We start from the raw sequence: 19,701 nt of genomic DNA, 5'->3' as shown, positions 1-19,701 counted from the left end.
AGGAGCTTTGCGTTCCTCAGATGGAGTAACTGTCACGGCAAAAGGAGCTGTACTGTTATGAAGAGGTTCTAGTCCAGTTAGCAAATTGCTTTTTCCATCTGTAGAAATGGAAGGTGCTGTTGTGTTAGGGAAGCCTGCTACGCGTAGGGCTGCTATAGGCATGCGAGGATGCTCATGAACAAAACGTGTCGTACTTACAACCTCTTTTTTTTTTTTTTTGGCTTTGCATATTTTGAGGGGAAAATAATGAAAATAATTCCCAGGATCATTTGGCCAGGTTCTCACACTGAATTACTTGTGAAACTACACGCTACAGGCATTTGGTCTCCATTAAAAAGACAGTTAAGTTTATCAACAAATACAAGACTATCTGGGGCATGACATAAACAAAACATAATTTGTTAGCAGTTGTTCAGTAGCCTCAAATGAATTCTTTAACACCTTCCTGTAAACTAAAAATACAGTTCAGTTCTTAAACTAAGCAAGAATTTCTGTTCTTTAGTTAAGCTTCATATATGATTCGTCTTTACTATTATCCATAACTATTTAAAAGTCCATTGCTGCAACACAGATCTGGAGGAAACTGTTTTAAAAAACATTTTTGTGCACAGAAAATGCACTTGTCATCTTAAGGATGATCTGGGCATTGATACGAAAATTAGCATTAACTGGTTTGGATGCAGCTCATGGCAAGGGAGGTATTGCCTTGAGTTTTTCCAAGGGCATTTACAGTTCTTCAATTTGTTCCCAATGGGGTAAAATGTCATTCCAATTTCCTTAGCTCATCTGTAGCAGCAGTTATTTAATATACCTAACCCTGTTCCCAATACCCTTTCTAGAGACCAGCTAGGGGTAACGAGAACTTGTTGTCCCACATTTTTAACTATATAAGGACCTGTGCTGTAGACGGAAGGAGTGAGATTAACGTAAGGCCGAATTGGTATGTTCTTTTTTGTATTGATAATTCTGTGCCTCTGTAACCCCAAAAGACAGTCTTGAAGTCCATCCACTCTTAGAGAATCATTCCAACTCCATTCATCTTTGGAAAATATTTTGTTTCCATGTAGAACTAAAGTAGAGAGATTTAGGTCCTTTTTGGCTTGAGATGTTCTAGGGCTTGTCCTATACCGTGACAACGCATGGTTCGATGTCACGGTGAAACACCTCAGCTCCGCGCACAACCACAGGAGCTAAATTTCCTTTAAGGCCTGTAATTGCATCAAGGCCAGGGGAAAGCACAGCATTATCAATCCAAACTGTTGGTTTGCGATTCTCCAGCTGTCCACATGCAGTTCACTCAGGATTCCCGTGAACACGAAAGAAAATAAAATACGCTCGGTTGTATTCAACCATCAAGGGTTAGAAAGAGGGTGAAACAGCAATCTTTGAGTTCCCATGTGTGTGGGATATTTGGGAGTAGTTATTGCTACTGTTAGATGCACGGAAGGCTTTCACTATCTCTCTATTGCCGAACATTAGTGATTTTAGCGGGGGGTAAGGGTATGGCTGTTTGTAACAGCCTCAGTTTCACTGTGCCTGAATCCCTTTGATGTGTCGCGAAACTCCACACAGTTCCATCAGGGAGTTTCCACATACGGCCACGCAGTATGTCAAGTCCTAAAATAGCACATGCAGCACCAACTAATACTTCTGCTCCGGTTAATTTTTGTTCCTCTGGCAGACAGAGTGAATTTTTTTGTGGTGGGGCACTGTGCACCATCGAGCCTGGTGAATTTAACCCTGCGTCAACGCTCAGGGGCTGTGCTGTCTCACGTGTAATTACTGACATTTGGGTCCTGGTGCCAGTAAGAAAATTTACCGATATTTTTCAGGGTCCAACGGGAATGGCAATGACAGGGTCAGTGTTCATTAGCGAGACATTGAATTGCTAATACCTGCCGAGCAAGGTGGCTCACTGCCCTCCCTGGGGATAGGAGGTTTTTCGCTGAGTTTCTGCCTCCTCAATTGGGCTCGGTGCAGAAGTTGCAGTTTCTGTATGGATTGGGGGCTTTCCGCTTAGGCAATTCTCCCCAGAGTTCTCCCATGCAGTTATAGAGTAATTATGGTCTCCTGGTGTGGTGGTTAAAAATACTCCAGGTCCCCAAAAGTCTCCTGCCTCTTCCTCACTCAACATAATTTGGTCTCCTCCTTCAAGAGAAACTCACCACACATAATCAACTTCCGATTCTCCTGACCACCTTGAGAAATTCTCCTGTATTTTAACCAACTCTGCTGGTGACCATGAAATCGTTCACGCAGTAGTGCAGATTTCATCATCATCACCATCAAAGGTAGTCTCAATTTTAACCAAAGGTCTCAAGGAAATCAATTGATGTTCAGAACCAGCAATCTCTTTGACATCATCATCACTGTCAAACCAAAAATCACCATCCCAGCTTTCAGGGGCTGCATGATTTACAATCCCACTTAACCGGAGCAGAAGGCTGTATTCTATTTAACAGATGACTAAACCTCTCCAGCAATTGTTTAAGAGGATTATTCTCACCCACAAGTTTATCATTTTCAGTCACAAGTTTGTTATTCTCATTCAAAAGTTTATCCACTCTGATTCCTAATGTTTTTCCCGTCTCCCTTACGAAGGCTGATGACGACTTCAGCACCTCATTCTCTGATTTCAAAGCTGTATGTTCCACATCAGAAATCAGTTTGGGAGCAGGAGTTTCCTTAGCTTCTTGCTGAGCACAAGACAAACAGGCATCTAACACAGCACAAATCACACCTTTACCCTTTCGTTGTCTGATCTTTTGTGAAGCCTGACACTGCTCAATACGTTCTACCACTTCCTCTTGATTTTTCCAAAATTTTTGGGCCCACTCCTTCCCCACCTGGGAAGGGAAACATTTGCATTATTGCAGCAGTTTATCCATAGCAATCCTGCTGACTATGCCAATTTCTCTGTCGCAATAAGGGGTGTAGCCGATTAACCGTTACGGGTCCGGTCGGATTCAGGACACTGAACTGTCACAATCACAGATTCACCAGTAACGCATTAACTGATATGGGTCTGGTTGGACTCAGAGCACTGAACTACCATCGTCATGGATTCACCAGTAACATATAACTGCCCTCACTCTAGTCGTGTTCAATGAGAGCTATCACAGCTAGGAACAATGCAGTGAAGTGCAATTTATTACAGCAACAGGTACCCGGGGTCTTTGGATTGCCGGCGATAATTTACTGTCCACAAAAGCAAGCTAGCACGCATGAAATACACAGGTACACAGCCTGGAAATTAACGCTTTAAAAGGCACAAAGACTCTGTAGAGATTTCTAAGTTTCCGCAGAGACACACAGTATAACCAAGTGTTCAAATCTAACCCACAGGCATCCCAATCGGGGGTGAAGAGAGGCTCAGCCCATCGACTGATCCCAGGGGTCAGGAGGTCCTCAGGATGGTGTATTCCCTCGTGATGGTATCTCCCCTGATGGTGGTATCTTCCCTAACGATGGTATCTTCCCTGACATCCCCTCTCTCTTAGGCCAATTGATATTATTTTCTATCTTTCAGCTGGAGCTTGAGTGACTGCAGTCAAGCATATCTGAGTTATGAATGGTGAAAAGTTTTCCCGTCTCCGTTTAAAGGAATGGGCTCCGAGAAATTCAGAGCGCGTGCTCAGTGAGGGGAGGTCGCACCTTGGAGGTGGGTAGCTTTTGGGATGGAGGTGTGTTTTGGTATTATAATGATATTCTAATGAGCAAAAAGTACACTAGGGTACAGCATTTGACAAAACATGACAGGTCGTTGGCCCAGGGTAGCAAAAAGTGCGGCTTATCAGTCTTGGTATGCACAAGAACAATCTAGTCCCCACCTGGAGATGCCGTGGTGTCTCCACTCCACTCTATGCTCCGTACTGTTCCTCAGAGCCACCATACCAGGTTTCCCCAGCATGATAGCGTCTAAGGTTGGAAGTCTAGGGAACGTTGAGGTAATGCAGCTACTCCCTACCCTGAACGCCTCTTCAACGCTGTATATTTTCTTTAAAATGTGAATGTTAGTTTTATTTTCCTAGTTACTTTAGGCAATTGCACCACATAATAGGCATTGGAAACTTCATAATATCCTGATTGCAGTTCAGTTTCATTAAAACCTATGATATACATTCAGTATAAGGTCTAATACACCTGCTATTTTTCTCTTCTTTTGAAAAGAAACTGAGCTAGAGTAACAAAAACTCCAAACAAACCCTGCCATTCAGCTATGGAGATCGACAGTGCTTTACTGTAATAGGTCATTTAACCCCAGCGCCTCATTTGTGGCATTACTGGGAGTGACAGTCTGTGTGAGTATCTGTAGAGCTTCCACCACTTTATCAGTAGAGTGGAGTGGTTTGTGTATGTAAAAAGCCATGTAACTGGGATGTGCGTTTAACGATAGCACAGAACAGCTCCCTCCTGTCACCTGAATGCCAACTGCATTTCCAGAAGCATTCCTTTTATGAGCAGGGACATCTCCCAGGACACCTGGCATCAGCTCAGCACAGCTTCTCATCCTCGCAGATGCAGGTGCACCAGCCCTGGAGGCACCTGGGGCTAAAGCAGCAGCGCTGGAGCAGGAAAGGACTCTGTTGTCCTGGGGTGGAGGTGAAAAAAGGGGAAGCATCTGGGAGTCCCCTGCCAGAACCACACTGAAGGAGCATTCGCTCCTGCTCCAGTCCTGCCTGGCATGGCAAGAGCAAAGGCACGTGGATGGGCTGGAAAGCTCAACACGTGGGTGGATCTGTCTACACCCAAATGCCTGGAGACAATTCTTGGGTGACACAGAAGCAGCTGTTACGAGAAACCCATGAGAGATTATGGAGGCAGCTGAGCTGTGTAAATATTAACAAAATTGGAGCTGCCCAGAATGTCCTACTCCAACAAGAAACTTTCTCTGTGCCCCAAGTGCACGGGGTGCACTGGCAGTGGCTGCTGCAACACTGTAGGCAGCAGGGCAGGGAGCACAGGGCTGGCACTCCAGCAGGACAGACACACAGAGCGGCACCAGGAGAACCCGAACTGCAAAATAACCAGGGAAAGGGAGTAAAGAGAGTGCTCCAGCGCTCCTCGGCAGCATTGCCCTGTGCTCCCTGTGCCGGGAGGGGATGCTGGCACCTCGGGCGCCCTTCAGGGGAAGCGGGGACAGGCCCGGGGGCGATGTTGCCACCTGATGCTAGCGCAGCTCCAGCTCTGCAGGGCAGGGAGGCAGCGGGGCACAGCTCGGCTCGTTCCTTTGCCCCATCTCAAGCAGCAACAGGAAATCCAGGAGCTCTGTGAAATGACAGGGAGGGAGAGAGAGAGAGAGAGAGTGAAGTCCCCTCGCCTGGTGACGTCTCTCCTTCCTCTTTTTTTTTTTTTTTTTTCCTGTCCCTATAAAGAATCCCGGGCTCGTATCAAACTTCCCAGCCAAGGCAAAGCGGACCCGGAGGGGTGGGGGAGAAGGAGGAGGAGAAGCCCCTGGGCGGGCTGCGGCCATGCCCGAGCCCCTCGGGGCGTCCCCCGGCAGGTGACGGGACGGGACCAGGGGCTCGGCCCCGCCGCACCTGCGCCCCCATCCCGGCGGCCGCCTCAGCCCCAGCTCCAGGCGAGCTCGCCGACCGCAGGAAACTTTATTATTATTATTATTTTATTATTTTTATTCTTTTTTTTTTTTTTGGGGGGGGGGGGAGTCCAAGTTTTCGGGGTGTTACAATAACCCCTGGCGTTACTCCGCGCCGTCACTGCCTCCCACCCCCTGAATTAACAAAACAAATCAAAACGAGGAATAAAGTTATCCCGGACCTCCAAACGACCAAACAAAACTTTTAAAAACCTGCACCTCGGGAAGAAAAGGCGGCGAGAACCAGCCCCGCGGCGCCAGGATGAGGCGGTGACCGGCAGCGGCAACTCGCTGCCCGCCGCGCTCTGCCCCTCCCGCCCCGCTCCGGCCAAGCTCTCCGCCCGGCCATGGCCCCCCGGCCCAGCGCCGCCACGGCCGCCTGCGCCCTGCTGCTGCTGCTGACGCCCGGTAAGAGCCCGAGGTCCCCGGGACGAGCCCCCCGGAGGGCTCCGGGACGCGGCCGGGACCGGAGGCGCCCGGCGCCGCCTCAGGGAGAGGGCGGGCGGGCGCCAGGGGGCGCCGCGGGGTCTCCCCGGGAGCGGGCGAGGGGCGCTGCCCGGCTCCCCTGAGGGGAGCTGTGGGGGGGCTCGGTGGGGTTGGGGGGGGGGGGGCTGTAAGTTTTGGGGGGAGGTTGTGGGGTTTGGGGGTCCCTGTGGGGGTTGGGGAGCCCAGGGGTAACGCAGAGGGTTTGGCGTTTCGGCAGTGCTCGGTGAAGTTACTCCGTTGGCACGTGCTGGGTGAGGGGGTGAGGTGCTAGGTAGCTTCTGAAGGCAGTTCCCCGCGAGTTTTGTTGGGTGGTGGATGGGTTTCACAGGGTGCTCAGTACTTTACAAGCCTTTTGGGGGTTAGTTTCATGAGGTGGACACACTGAAGCATCCTTGGTTTTCTTGGCTCCGCTCAGAGATGTGTTCCTTCTGCAGAAATGCCCCCAGGCTGGCTGCAAGGTGCTAGCCCAGGGCATTTCACATATCCCCTGCAGCATCTTCCCCACAGCTCCCTGCACAATAAGTGGTTATCCTCAGTTCGTGCTGCAAACTGCCTGTCCAGCGTTTCCTGAAAAAAAAAAAATAAATGCCACCACAAATGGTGCAGGCCAAAGAGCCTTCCATGGCCGGCACTCTGGTGACCCTCAGTCCGAGTGCCCCAGTAAGGCTGGTGCTGTGGTCCCATGCCGCACGGGACACCAGGAGATGCACCCTGAGGTGCACCTGGTGGGGAACAGGGAGCCTGTGTGTCCCTCTGGGGGGGGGTCCTCGAATTGCTCCACTTGGCTGACACGCGTGTGTTAACTGGCAGTTAATGCACAGGCTGGAAGGGCTGCCCGTAGAAGGTGTGTTACCAGAAATCCAGCCGGGAGCTTCCCAAAGGCATAAATAAATCCCCACAGACTTCTGTGGATCGGAGGGAGATGAGGGCAAGTGTTTGGCAGAAGGGAGAAAGCACGTCTTGCCGCAAGTGCTCCTGAAGTGGAGCATGGTGCAGTGGCACCCCAGTGGCTGGGTGAAAAGGTTGGGTAGAGATGATGCCCACATTGCAGTGCCGCCTTGGTTCTTCACTTACCAGCACTGCTTTCCTGGCACTTTTGGTGCTAACAGCTTTGGAAGTTGGTCCAGGCTCACCTTCTCATCAGTGCCTGGCAGAGAGGAGGCAATGTGTGCATCCAGTGAGAAGGAAAGGAAGACAGCCACATCGCTAACTGTCCCTGTAGGCAAAGGCTCATGATGGATTTGGAAGCAGCATTATGGCTGTCAGACCTTTGTCCATCATTAGGAAAAGAATCTGTTAGCACAGTGTCTGTGTGCCCTAATTAGGCTGGAAGCCAAACTGAAACAGGGCCAGGAAGTCGGAGGATTCTGGATAGCACTGATGTTAGTGAGGTATTAACTCCTCAGTCACCTTTCCCTCAAAGTTCATCTCCAGCGGTGAATTTAATCAAACTTTGTTTGACCTCCCAAGGGACAAGAGGCATGGATCTGTCCTGCAGGCTGTAGGTTAAGCCTCCTCTGGGATCTTTCTGGTCAAAGTTAGGCAGAGTTACGCTGAAGAACTTGAATCTGATTCAAACCCAAACATCTAAAAGGCAGACAGATGATTTTGCAACGGTGAAAGACGTTGCCCCTGAGGTGCTGAGTGAGGGCAGTGCAGCTGCCCAGCCCCAGGGGCACCTTCCTGGGCAGGACTTCCCGGGCAGCCAAGAGAAAGGGAACACTCGTGGCCCTTACCAAACCTCAGCAAGGGAGCTGGAGTGCCCTCTCCTTCTGTATCAGTGGTTGCAGCCGCTGTGTCGTTATGTCCTGCTTTGCAGCTCAGCAGATCCCCTACCTGGGCCAGGGATACCAGAGGACAGAAGTTGTCCATAGCCGTAAAACTGATCCGGATCAATGGGTGGTCTCCTTCAGAGAACTCCTGTGCAAGGAGGATCATTCGCTCCGTGTCCGTGTTTAGCAGGGAGGAGAGACCGTGCAAACTTCATCCCAACAAATTCCTGCCTCATCTTAAAACGTAGCTTCAAAATATTTCATGTGTCTTTAAACTTCCTAAGACAGTTCCACAGGTATCATGAAATATCCACTTTCTTTTCGTTTATTACAGAGCTTATTTCAAATTCTTTCTTGTACTAGTTAGGGGCTTTCTGCTAAAAACTTTTTACATAGTAATAATAGTTGTGGAGATGCTGACAGCTGGCACAAGTTCTAGGTAGGCCTTTAAAAATAACATCTGAAAAGAATTATTGACACTGGCAGTACCTTCTGTAGTGTCTTTTGCTCCTTGATATTATTATCAAAAAGTTTTTAATATATACGCTTTCCAAATAACTTTTCCGGTATTGGAATAAACACGGTAATTGCAATGACGTAACACTGGAAAACTAACAAGATTCGAGAATTAAAATTAGGTCCTGCCTGATCCCTTTGACACTGAAGCCAGTTTGGAATTTAACATTTTTTGTTTGTTTCATTTTGCAACTTCTTCTGCAAACAGACCTACAAATGTACCAGGAAAGGCAATTTAGCTTACTAACAGATGCATTTCAAATGTGCCACATGTCAAGAGCTAATCGAAAGCTTCAGGAGCTCAGAACCCTGCCAGCTTGCCAGCGAGGGTGCCCACTGCATGTAGCCAGAAGGACTGCGGAGCCGGCGGCGCGCTGTTGCGAAGGCAGAGGCATTCGGGGTGTGCTTCTGCCTTCCTCTGAGGCAGCCAGTGCTGGGAAGTGGAGGATTGGATAGCCGACAATACGGGCTGCTGATCGGTTCTAGTAAACCAAAAATGTGTCTCTTAATTGGTGTTATTTCTAAACATTTGCTTTACTGTGGGAAAATGTTATAAAAAGCAAAGGAGACTTTTTATAAGATTGTGATATATGAGCTTCTCTGCCTGAAGCTGCCACTTTCAAAACCAACTGGAAATCTCTTACACTAATTCATCTATTTAAGGCAAGGAAAAAAATGCAAAGTATTTCTGAATACTCCCTGAGCTTCTAAAAACCAGCATCGTACCCAAAAGAATACTGAGAATACAAACCAGATTGTTTGTTGAAGGTTTCTGTTACAAGAACTTAACATATCTTCTTTTAAAATTTCAAAAATATTTATCTGCACACGTTTCCCCTTTGGTCTGGCAATACACATGAATCTAAATAAGAGCAGCAGTGTACATTTGAGTGGTCTCTACTCTTTTGTATGGTCTCTGAATTGCTCGCAAAGCAGTAGTTCAACCCAAATCAGTCTGAAGGAATCCATCGAGTCGGGCTGTATTTACAATATGTATATTGCCGGCAGGTCACCTTATTGCAAAAGGTTTCCAACAAGCATGAGAGATTTCTTAGGTACAGTCAGTGGTACGTGAGCTGCCTTTTTTTGTAAGTTTGTCCTCCAAACTGCCAGCACGGTTTGAAGGAGGGTGAAAATCTGCCTTATGCTGCATACGCTCAGAGATGAAACGTGCCTTTTGCTTCCAAAGACATTTGCAAAGCATATGCAGCAAGGGTCACTTGATCATCAGCAAAGGACAGGATGAACAGAGGAGCTGCTTTCAGCTTACGTTGCAAAACAGTTTTGGGGGCAGCAGCAGCAACCTGCATTTTTTAAAACTACACAGGAAATTTCCAGGAGGCAGCGTTTGACTTTCACAGAGAGTATGAGAAGGACACTGAAGCTTAGCAGCCCTGCCGAAGTTCTTGTGCTTACTCCCTCTCATCTCCCTTGCTCCACCTTTCCTTTTTTTCTCTAGACCAGCCTGATGTCACTGGAATGGGAAATTACGAGTGGAAGCAATTAAAAGATATTCAGAATATCTAAACAACAGCCAGGAGCAAAATAGATGTGTCCCAAGTGTTTTCCTTCAGAAAGCAGCTCGAATGACTGACGGGACACAAAGGCTGCTGGGTGCCAGTCGAGGGATTCTGGTTCTCACCTTCGGGCAGAGCATCTAGCTGTACTCCACCACATGGCCAGAAAAGCTGGCTACATAAACAAGAGGGCATAAAACGTGTGCAACGGAGAACTGATCTCCTGGGTTAGGCACTTCTTTAATTTTTCTTTTTAAGGCCACTGAGAAAATAGGAGAACCTGCCAAAATCAGCCAGTCAAGGTTATTATCTGGAAATGGCATTTAATATAAGCACATGCTTGAAGGTTGCCCCAGGGAGCAGAACTTTAGCAGCAGAGAGCTTGCAATCACCAGGAGCAAGCCAAGATTAGAAGAAATCATGTGAAGCAAGGCTTTCTGTATAGGAGTTGTGATCTTAGGGGCTTGCCCGTGAGCCATTTGCTTCAAGTGAGAAAGGAGGAAGGTTTGAAGAAGGTAGGGAGCCTGATCTCATGAGCCTGTGATGAACAAAACTGATTGCTGCCCATTTTGGGCAAGCTCCACACTGCCTGAGTGCTGCACCAACTTGTGTGGGGAACCCCAGCCCACCCCAAACCAGGTATCAGCACACATCCACAACTGAACGAGGCAAATCTGGTGACCTGGCCGGACCTCCTGCATTCTCCAGTAACGGGAATAGGAAGCTGGAAAGAATCTCGAGTCCCGTGCCCACTCCACAGAGCTGAATCTGGGCTTTTCTCTGCTATCCTTGAGGCAGGCTGTGCAGCACATGCGGCCACAACCGGCATTGCCCCGTGTGCCCCGGAGGGACCATCTCAGCTTTTTGCTTTCAGAGGTTTGGGAAATTGCATGCAATGAATCCACATATTGAGGGCAGCTGAGCCAGTGCCCCGTGGTGCAGTTGTTAGCTTTGTATTAGGCAGTCGCTAACAGTTTCATACAGCTTTGTACTCTGATGGGTAGTGAGTCTGTGAACCGTTTTATGATGGATAGTGAGTAGATGTGTGAACTGTTTTACAAAAGGCAGCCCAACGCCCTCATCCCCAAGTCCTTGGATTAGCCTGTCTTTACAGCACATACTTTTTGTCCTCACTACATCCTACACCCCTCTCCTGCTCGCTCCCCCCTTCCCTGGATGTCTCCTAAACTCCCCTCAGGGCTCAGGATTCCTCGAATTTTTACATTAGAAAAAGTCTGGAGGAATTTCTCAGCTCTAGAGGTCTGCACAGTCTCTCTTCCCTGTACCAAAATGAATTTTGCCTTTACATGGTGCCTGGTGCAGAGGTTAGCCAAGCCATGGTCTGAGACCTGCAGCCAAATCCCTGGTGTTTTGCAAGGAGATGCACCAAATCTTCATGCTGAACTAAACTTTTCAAGGGAGATTTTTTCAAGCCTCCCCCCCCCACTATCCACAAACGTAAAAGGAGTCACAGCCAGTGCACGGTGTGTGTGCAACCAGCGTTCGGGGCTTTCATTGCGGCTCTAAGCTGCAAAGCTTTCAGCGCTGAAAAGGAATCTCAGACATCAGTGGGTAAGAAGGAAAGGACCTCTTCTAACCCTTCAAACGAGGCAAGGCCAAACAAGCCTGTTTTCCTTTGTGCCCTGCTGAGAATGGCAAAAGCATATGCTCCCTGAGATTTCAAAATTCAGCCAAAAACTGGACTCAGGACCAGAATGTAAAGGAAATATATGGACCAGCCTTCTATTTTCAGACCACTTGCCTTTGTCTTCTGCATTTCCACATAGGTTTCCTTAGATCTTCCTGTGTTTTTCTGAACTGTGGGAACACGATTGCCAAGGAAGTAGAGAGGGGAGTTTTCAGTCCTTTTGGGATTGTTCTTGATTTGAGGGTCAAGGAAGCTTGACCTAGTCATTACCTGTTCCATTTTTTTAAAAATCTCCATGAATTTAAAACACTGCAGTCAAAATCTTTGCTTCCTTAGAGCCCACAGCTCAGAAATCACAAACCTTAAATTCTTCCTTATAGATACCCTAAGGTCAGTTTGCAGAAAAAGCAGCAATCTCCACGGGGCTACTCTGCCCACTCCTCCCTAGCTGTGGGTAAACTGGGACAGCCCCTGTCACTCACGGGGATATGGCACACAAACACACACACACAAACAGCTATCCTGTAAGGGATTCGTCCTGTTTGCCATTAACCCATACCTCATTAGCTGAAATTAGCGCTGAATACAATAATTTGGGAGTTGAAGCAATTTTCTCCTTGTCTCCAGAAGCCTGCAGCTGGTGACACGGGCACGGAGCCTCCTTAGTATCCCAGTCCTCATCCTAGATTCCCTCACTGCTACTGAGAAGGGCTCGCCTTGGCTCTTTGTAGCCACAGGGATCATCCTGAAAGCTGATACTGAGCCTGGACTTCCCGAATTTGGGGGTTTGGTTGCGCAGGGGCTGCCGTTTCAGACCTTTAATGTGCGGATGCCTACGACAGCGTGTCCTCCAGGAGTTATAAAAAGTGTTTTTCCCTCTGCTTCTTCACTTGTTCTTCCAGCTGCCTGAAGCTGCCTCCCCGAGGGGCTGTAACACATGCCCACACAGTAGCATTTGGAAACCCTTCTTGTGGGCAATCCTAATTACAGTACGCCTTCATACAGGAAATGGCTGTTGGAAGAGATTGCCCAGAGCCCTGAACAGGAAGACGCATGCAACTGTGTTTGAAAGGAGGGAAGTAAGGCACAGTGGATTATCACTTGCAAGCCTCAAGGTCCCTGTCTTTCCTTGCAGAAAAATAAATCCCACAGGTGCAGTGTTGTCCAGCTGAAGGTACGGCCCCTCTCCCCACGCAGCCCCCCCCTCTCCATTCGCTGCAAATTAACTCCATCAGCGCTAATTTGCAAAGATAAGGGAAAGGACTTCGTGCACAGCCACTGCTTAAAGCCCAGGTACTGCTTTGCTCCTCAGCCCACAAGGAATATCAGAGCTCCTAATGCAGCACCCAGGTGTGGCAGAAATGCTTTTCCCAGACCCCTTGGTAGGTGTACACCAGGCGAGGAAGTTGTAGCAGCTCTTGCTGCATGACACAGCGGGACAGAGAGCTAAACAGCAAATCTGGCTAGCTTTTAACTATTTGTACTCTTACAAATAAAGGGTGATTCAAGTGAATGGAAACGATGATGTCACCCTGAGAACCTTTTAAACACCATTTAAGCTATTACATGGTGTGAAGCAGAGAGAATCAGCTAAACTTTTAGCCTGCCACATTTTTTCTCTACGAACGGATGATGTCTGGGTTATTTTCACTTCGTGTTCGTGCACTTGGGTCGATCTTAGCTCTCCGTTACACAGGTTTAAAGCTGAACACAATAGCCTGTCTTTGAATTTGCCTTTCTGTGACCAAGAACATTTATTTTTTTTCAGTTGGTTTTACATTTGTGGTAGGATCTGAGTGAGAAGAGAACTGGCTGAAAGCTGCTCTCTCGCCACATGCTTGATAGAGGTGGAGATTTCACTGATCTTGTTGGCAAATCCCAATTCGTTTCGGAAGTGAAAAATCACGGTGAGAAAGCTCAGTACCCCGCTGGCTCTCTAAGAAGAGGGAAAGCCAGTGGGTGGCCCTGCCCCTAGGCTGCAGCACCGGCGGCCTCGGGGCCAGCCACCCCGGCTGCTGTTCGTGGGGCCGCGCGTGCGCTCACTTGGAGTTTATTTTGGCCCTGAAGGTCCCGTTCTGCTAAGCCTCCCGGAGGTTCTCATGCTTAAAAACAACTTTTCCTCAATCTTGGCAAATCTCCTGTTGAGTAAGGATGGAGTAAGAACTCAGGGAAGAGAGCGGGGCTTGGCCCAATTGGAATCACCAGAGAGGGTGATTAATCTCCAGAACCCTACGTCAGCGTGAACCCAGCACAGCGTGTGATGGGGAGGGATTGCCTGGGGCAGAGCCTCCTTTGGCTATGGTCTTGGTGCAGTTGGCCCATCGCACTTTGAAAGACAGCCGTGTGTTTCTCACAGCTCATCATCCTACTCAGCGAAGGCTTTTCCAAATACAATGACACCATGGGTCTCTGGGAAAGTCAGGGCTGGTTGTTACCACGAAGCCACTAATGATCCCGTTAACAGTTTTATTACTTAATCCACCGATACATCAGGTTCTAACTTTGTCCAGAAAGACAAAACATGTCTTCGGTGTGATGTATTTATAGGCTTGGAATTGCTCTGAATTTCTAGGCTGTGCTCACACGTGGACCATTTTCTCATGGCTTTTGCACCACGTCAGATAAACACGGGTGGCTCCATTATCTGGCTCGCTGTGGCGTGTTGCATTTCGCCACATGTGAAATGCAGCTCTGCCTGGGCAACGTCACCTGCCCTGATGAAAGGGGGGTACAGGCCAAAACCAAAAGGGCCGCTATGGCACGGCTGCTGGGATGAAGGAGCTGCCTGGGCAAGGTGAGTTCAGGAGCCAGCAGGATGCTGAAGGGGATGTCAGAGGTTTCCCCCATCTAGCTCCAGATGCAAATCCCCATCAGGAAATGTAGTCCTTACATTTGAAGAAGGATGTATACACGTCTGATTTTGTCTTAGCATTATGGAGACATGGGCCTATTTGGGGATACTGTCCAATCTATACTCCTTTCAACTAAAAAGACCGACAGATGTGGTTATTCGTGTCCTAAGGCCTGTACCAGGTGAACATTCTGGGAAGAGAACAAGGGACTAGAAACCCCTTAGGGGGTTCAGCAGTTTGGGCTTTCACAATGTATTCATTGCAGCGTGATCTTTATACCAAGGCTAAAAACATTTGTTATAAATTAGCCACATACTCTGCCTTTTTTATGGTCCTCTACTTTGCATTTGAAATGTGATGTTCAAGCCTGCATGGTGCAACACCGTTATTAATTTCAGTTAATAAACCATGATGTAGCGTGCCTTCCTCTGGTTTCTGAAGTTGATCTCTCTGTCAGTTTGTGCATAACTGTGGTTGTTATTAACATTCAATTGCTAACTTTTCTTTCCTAATGTACTATCCAGAGCATCAGAGCTGGTAAACAATATCAAACAGGGCAGGCAGCCACAAACAGGCACTACGACATCCCACAAGTCTACGAGCACAGACTAATGCTCCCAAGAGAAAGGCTCTCCTTTCCTCATCCCAAGAATATGTGCCACAATTTGTTTTAACATTCTTCATGACGGTATCTTCAGCTTTCTCGAGAGTTTCTGGCACAAGGACAAAAGAAGAGGAAAGGAGACAGTTTTGTCTGGGTATAAATCTCAGTTTTCATTTGCCAAACTCGTCCTGCACTTTTGAGAAAATCAGGGCAGAGGAGTTGAAAAATCCATGCTCAAAGTGGGATTAGGGGAAAAGCTAAAACTGAACTACTTTTGATTCCCATGGAGGAGAGTTTGCGTAGCTCTTCCACTCTATCACAGTATCACTGTTCAAAATGTTCACGTAGACTTTTAAATGCTACATGGATTTGTGGCTGGTCATTGAGCAATGCAACTTTTTCTGCTTTTCTGTCTGCCTCTGACTGGGATGTCCCTCAGTGAGACCGCCTGAGCTAAGAATTTCAGTCTCAACATCTTCCTGGTGTAACAGAAATTTTATATCTAAAAATCTTGTTTTCAAGATAGTTTACATTAAAAAGATTAAGGCGTCTTTCAGCAACAGGCAGCTATTGCTTGGGAAAAGAGGAATAATCACTGCAAGAGAAATGACTGGGCAGAATCAATTACGCCAGAAATACGAGACAAAAAGCTGACAGCATGAACCTCTTACCAGCATAAATCAAATCCATTTGTAAAGGCAACGAGTTGTCGCAGGGTCTGCAAGTGCATGTGACAGAAATGTGCCCCGGGTAGCTTGCCTTGCCTCTGCAGTACTGCAGAACGTCCTTTAGGGGCTGGTCTGCTGCAGAGAAAAGCCACTGAAGTTTTTCTCCTTGTGCAGTGGCAGAGGGATGCGCAAACAGCAGTGATGCAGTCACCTCCCCTCCTCCTCCTCCTCACACAGATTCTCCTTCCCTGGGTCACACCTGGCACAACCGCGCTGTGCACCTGAGAAGATGGAAACCACCAGCGTTGAGAACAAGCCCTTTTCCTGAACAAAAGGCAAAGTGTAATCTTTAATACACGGTGCAGTGCACGGCAATCAGCGTAAAGGCAAAAATCGAGGTTTTTTCCCTAGGACGTTGGGATCTCTGTTCTAGGTTCTGGACATCTCTGATGTAGTGTTTATTTCTTTTTGTGCATTTATTCTGCATCCTTTGAGCAGCAATGACAGCTAGCAGTTAATAATGCCACAATTAAAGCCATCTCTGTTACTGTCGGGGATAAATACTTTACCCTGACGAATCAGGCAGATAATGCCTTGCAGAGCCATTGTTTTGGGCTGCTGCTTCTTTAATTCCCAGTCTTGTCTGGTGTCACCTACATTTAGAGCAAGGCTAACCAAATGTACAAAGGGACAGCAAAAGGGGTCAAAGAGCAACTTCGGGAGAGCCCAGAACAGCCCAATTCCTTTCGTCATCTTTCCTGTTTGAAAATCTTTCTGCTTATCTGGGTTCTGGTCTTGTCATCTGCTGGTAGCGAAAGCGAGTTTGTGACACCGGGGCGTGGCGGGATGCGGGATATCTCAGACAGCAATCTCCTTGCCATGTATATGATCAAGGGAGAGGAATTCTCAGCATACACAGGGCAAAGGTCTCCCGGGCTCTTTCATTTTAAGGTTGAAGTGATGTCCTTAGCGTGTATTGTACTGCTGGTCTTTGAAAGGCTGCCTTTTTGTTTTGATTCTATATTGTTCTAAGTTAAATAGTAGGAAAAGAGAAATCTCTGCTGCCATAACATTCTCTTATAGGCCTATTCATTATAGATCCTGAGAGGAAACTGAGAGCTCCCCCGGACAATGCTCTGATACACAAATGAGCATACATTAACTTTCTGTAGCTGTATAGCTCATTTTTGCCTGCATTTCCTTTACATTCTTAGGAACGTGGAGTCGGGCATAATTTGGTTTTATGTCTTCCTCTGCCTTGAACTGCTGTCTTGTTAGACACGCTGCACATCCAGCAGCCTCCCTGCAGCCCAGGCTGGGGGTGGAAGTGCTTCGGGCAGACGCGGTGGCGATGATGCCGCTGGTGATGCCAGGAGGGCCAGAAGCAGAGGAGACCAGGCCAGGTCTGCAGGGTTTGGGCTGAGCTGGGACGGAGATGGGGTGGTGCTGGCCAGGCGCTGTGCTCCAAACCAACCAAGGTGGTCAAGGGGTTGGATGTAAGCTGCGACGTGGAAGCAGCTCAACTTTGGTTCCCTGTCCTTTGAGAAACGCCTCAGGGGAGCTCCCCTGGGGGCACACCTGCAATGTTTTTGACAGATGGCTAACTCCAGAACAGAGATGTTTGCTGCTTTTGTGCCTTTGCCCTTGTGTAAATCAGAGCAACCAGCACTTCCCCTCCTCCCTGGAAAGTTGGGGCGATAAACGTTGCGAAGAGAAAACGCAGCTCAGGCACTGCAGTGGTGGGAGCCACGTTTTTACTTCATCTTTCACTTCCATCACCAGAGAAGAAGCCATTTAAAGCTACAAGGATATTGAGGCACTAAAGGTTGCAATGATTAGGACTGGGATACCACGGTAGGCATTGCCTGAACTGTCAAAAATTAATCTCTCCCCTGTCCTCCAGACAGACTGCTACAGAACTTGGGTTTCTCCGCTGCTCTTTTGCACTAACATGTTTTGTTCTCATGTACTTTGCATGGGAACAGAGCCAAGCTGATGAAAAAGATTAGAGACTAGGTCAGGCATTGTTACCCTATCTCCTGCAAACACCTTTGAACAGTCTGAGGAGTGTGACGCCTACCTCTGAAATGCTGCCTGTCCCTTCCAAAAGGTGTGTCTCACACACCACTCCCTGCTAACGCTGCCATGCACAGTCTGCTTACCTGGGTACCACCAGGTGCACGGTGTTGATGCACAGGGCTTGCAAGGCTACAGTTTTTCTCAAATTTCTTTTAACGCAGCGCCTCTCTCAGCCTCTTGACCCACACATATGCTGCAGCTTTCCTTGGAGGAATCATGAAGCACACATACACATGCACACGCACATGCAGTGTCACTTCAATTGCAACCATAGTCCAAAAAGCCTCTTGGTTTTCATTTTGACTGTGTCTTCTGGCACAGAGAAATTTGCAAAGCTAATTTTCAGCTCCTGTCTAATGGCTTCCCCTGCTGAGTGTCTGTTACAGTTAAAGGATTCCAGATTGAGAGTTTGTTCTCGTCTCCCCTGTGCACATCTATGTTGGAGGTGCTTTTTGGAGAGCTGGTTAATGAGCCTGGCGTGTGACTGAGTGTTTGTGCTGACATTCAGGAGGAGGTTCCCCTCCTCAGAAAAGGAAGGTAGCCCTCACATCCTCACAGCACATTTGTATTCTCAGTGCATTCACCCAGCAGAAATCAGGTACTTACAGGTATCAGACTGTGCCACAAATAGTGGATTTATCAAAATTGAGGAAGCAAAAGGAGAAGTCCCTCTTTCTAGGAGCACGCTTGTTCTAGAATTTGCATGTTTTTTCGGGAAGAGGAATGAGCAGCATGCAGCAAAGGCTCCAAATACTGCTGCGTGCTACTTCCCCCTTGCCTCTCATGCTTGCCCCACTGGCCACCCTCACAGGAGAGGACACTGCAGTCCACACCAGGTATTTGCTGGTGTCAGCTCTTTCCAGCCCCTGTGGAGCTGAAGAGAGGCTGGCCATGTATGATCCCACAGCTCAGCACACAACTGGGAGCCAATTAACTTGACTTCTAATTCCTGCCATGCTGCAGGCTTCCTGTATGACCTTAAGTAAGATACTTATCTTATCTGTCTTCAGTTTCCAGCAGTATATAATAGCAATTAATTACCAACCTCACAAACATGTTGCAAGGTTAAATCCCTTTGTAAGCGATCACACAACTAATCTTAGAAATGCAGGCTGCTACGATTATTATTGTTATTGCCATTTTGGCACAGACTTGGGTGTTTTCCTATGAAGTCTGCTCCTACCCAAACCTTAAGCTAGGGCTTAAGTATCAGTTACCACAAAAGACTTCCCCATTTTTCAGCACAGGGTGTTGGACTTTCACCCTAAAAGGCTCTTGGAGGGTGAGCATAGCCATGGAGAAAGCAAAAGATGGTGGGTGTTAGACCTGGGCGCTGTCTAGGGGTAGGGTTAGGGTCAGGGTTAGGGTTTGGAGAGAGAGAGAGAGAGTAGAGTCCCAGTGTGAGTGGGGTTGTGAAGGGGCTGCCAGGAAAGGCTGAGGACTGGCCAAACTTTTCAGTCCTGGCCAGTCTGGGGGGAAGTCCCTGGTGGGACGTGTATTGGACCTGGGGAGTGTCTAGAGTTAGGGTTTGGAGAGAGAGAAAGCACAGAGCCACAGCGTGAGTGGGGTTGTGACGTGGCTGAAGAAGACAAAGGCATGCTGCAAGGCTCTGGGAATAAAGTAACTCTGCAGCAGTCCTCTGCAGAAGGCTGCAGAGACAGAGCCCAACGTGCAGAAAGATGCCTCAGGGACCTACATGTCTCACTGAAGCCCAGTGCGATGATCAGTTAAGGGTGAGGGATGTATTGAGGTGTCCTGACAACATCTAGCAAGAGGGGGAGAAGTCTCCCTCTCTCCCTCCCAGAATGACTGTTACTGGAGCCTCCAGTGCCAAGAGACCTGGGGTGAGATGGGTTTCTGGACAATGGTGAACACAAATTCCACACTCACCTGGTAAACTCTATTTGTGAAGCAAGTCCAGAGAGGGTACAGAACACGAAGCGCTCATTCAGCCACTTCTTCT

At 48.0% G+C, this 19,701-nt stretch overlaps 1 protein-coding gene across 2 annotated transcripts in view; it reads left to right on the top strand.

Moving 5' to 3' along the window:
- Positions 1-5,658: 5,658 nt before the first annotated feature.
- Positions 5,659-19,701, top strand: part of LOC116494267 (vascular endothelial growth factor receptor kdr-like) — a 131,503-nt gene continuing 117,460 nt past the window's right edge. For both annotated transcript variants that reach the window (XM_032196039.1, XM_032196038.1), the window contains exon 1: positions 5,659-6,004. In XM_032196039.1, coding sequence (XP_032051930.1) covers positions 5,944-6,004 — 61 coding nt within the window. In that variant the 5' untranslated portion in view covers positions 5,659-5,943. The remainder of the gene's footprint in view (positions 6,005-19,701) is intronic.

Source organism: Aythya fuligula, chromosome 13 (assembly GCF_009819795.1).
Source record: "Aythya fuligula isolate bAytFul2 chromosome 13, bAytFul2.pri, whole genome shotgun sequence".
Taxonomy (NCBI): Eukaryota; Metazoa; Chordata; class Aves; order Anseriformes; family Anatidae; genus Aythya; species Aythya fuligula.
Note: the sequence above shows the minus strand (reverse complement) of the source record. Positions and strands in the feature narration are given on the sequence as shown.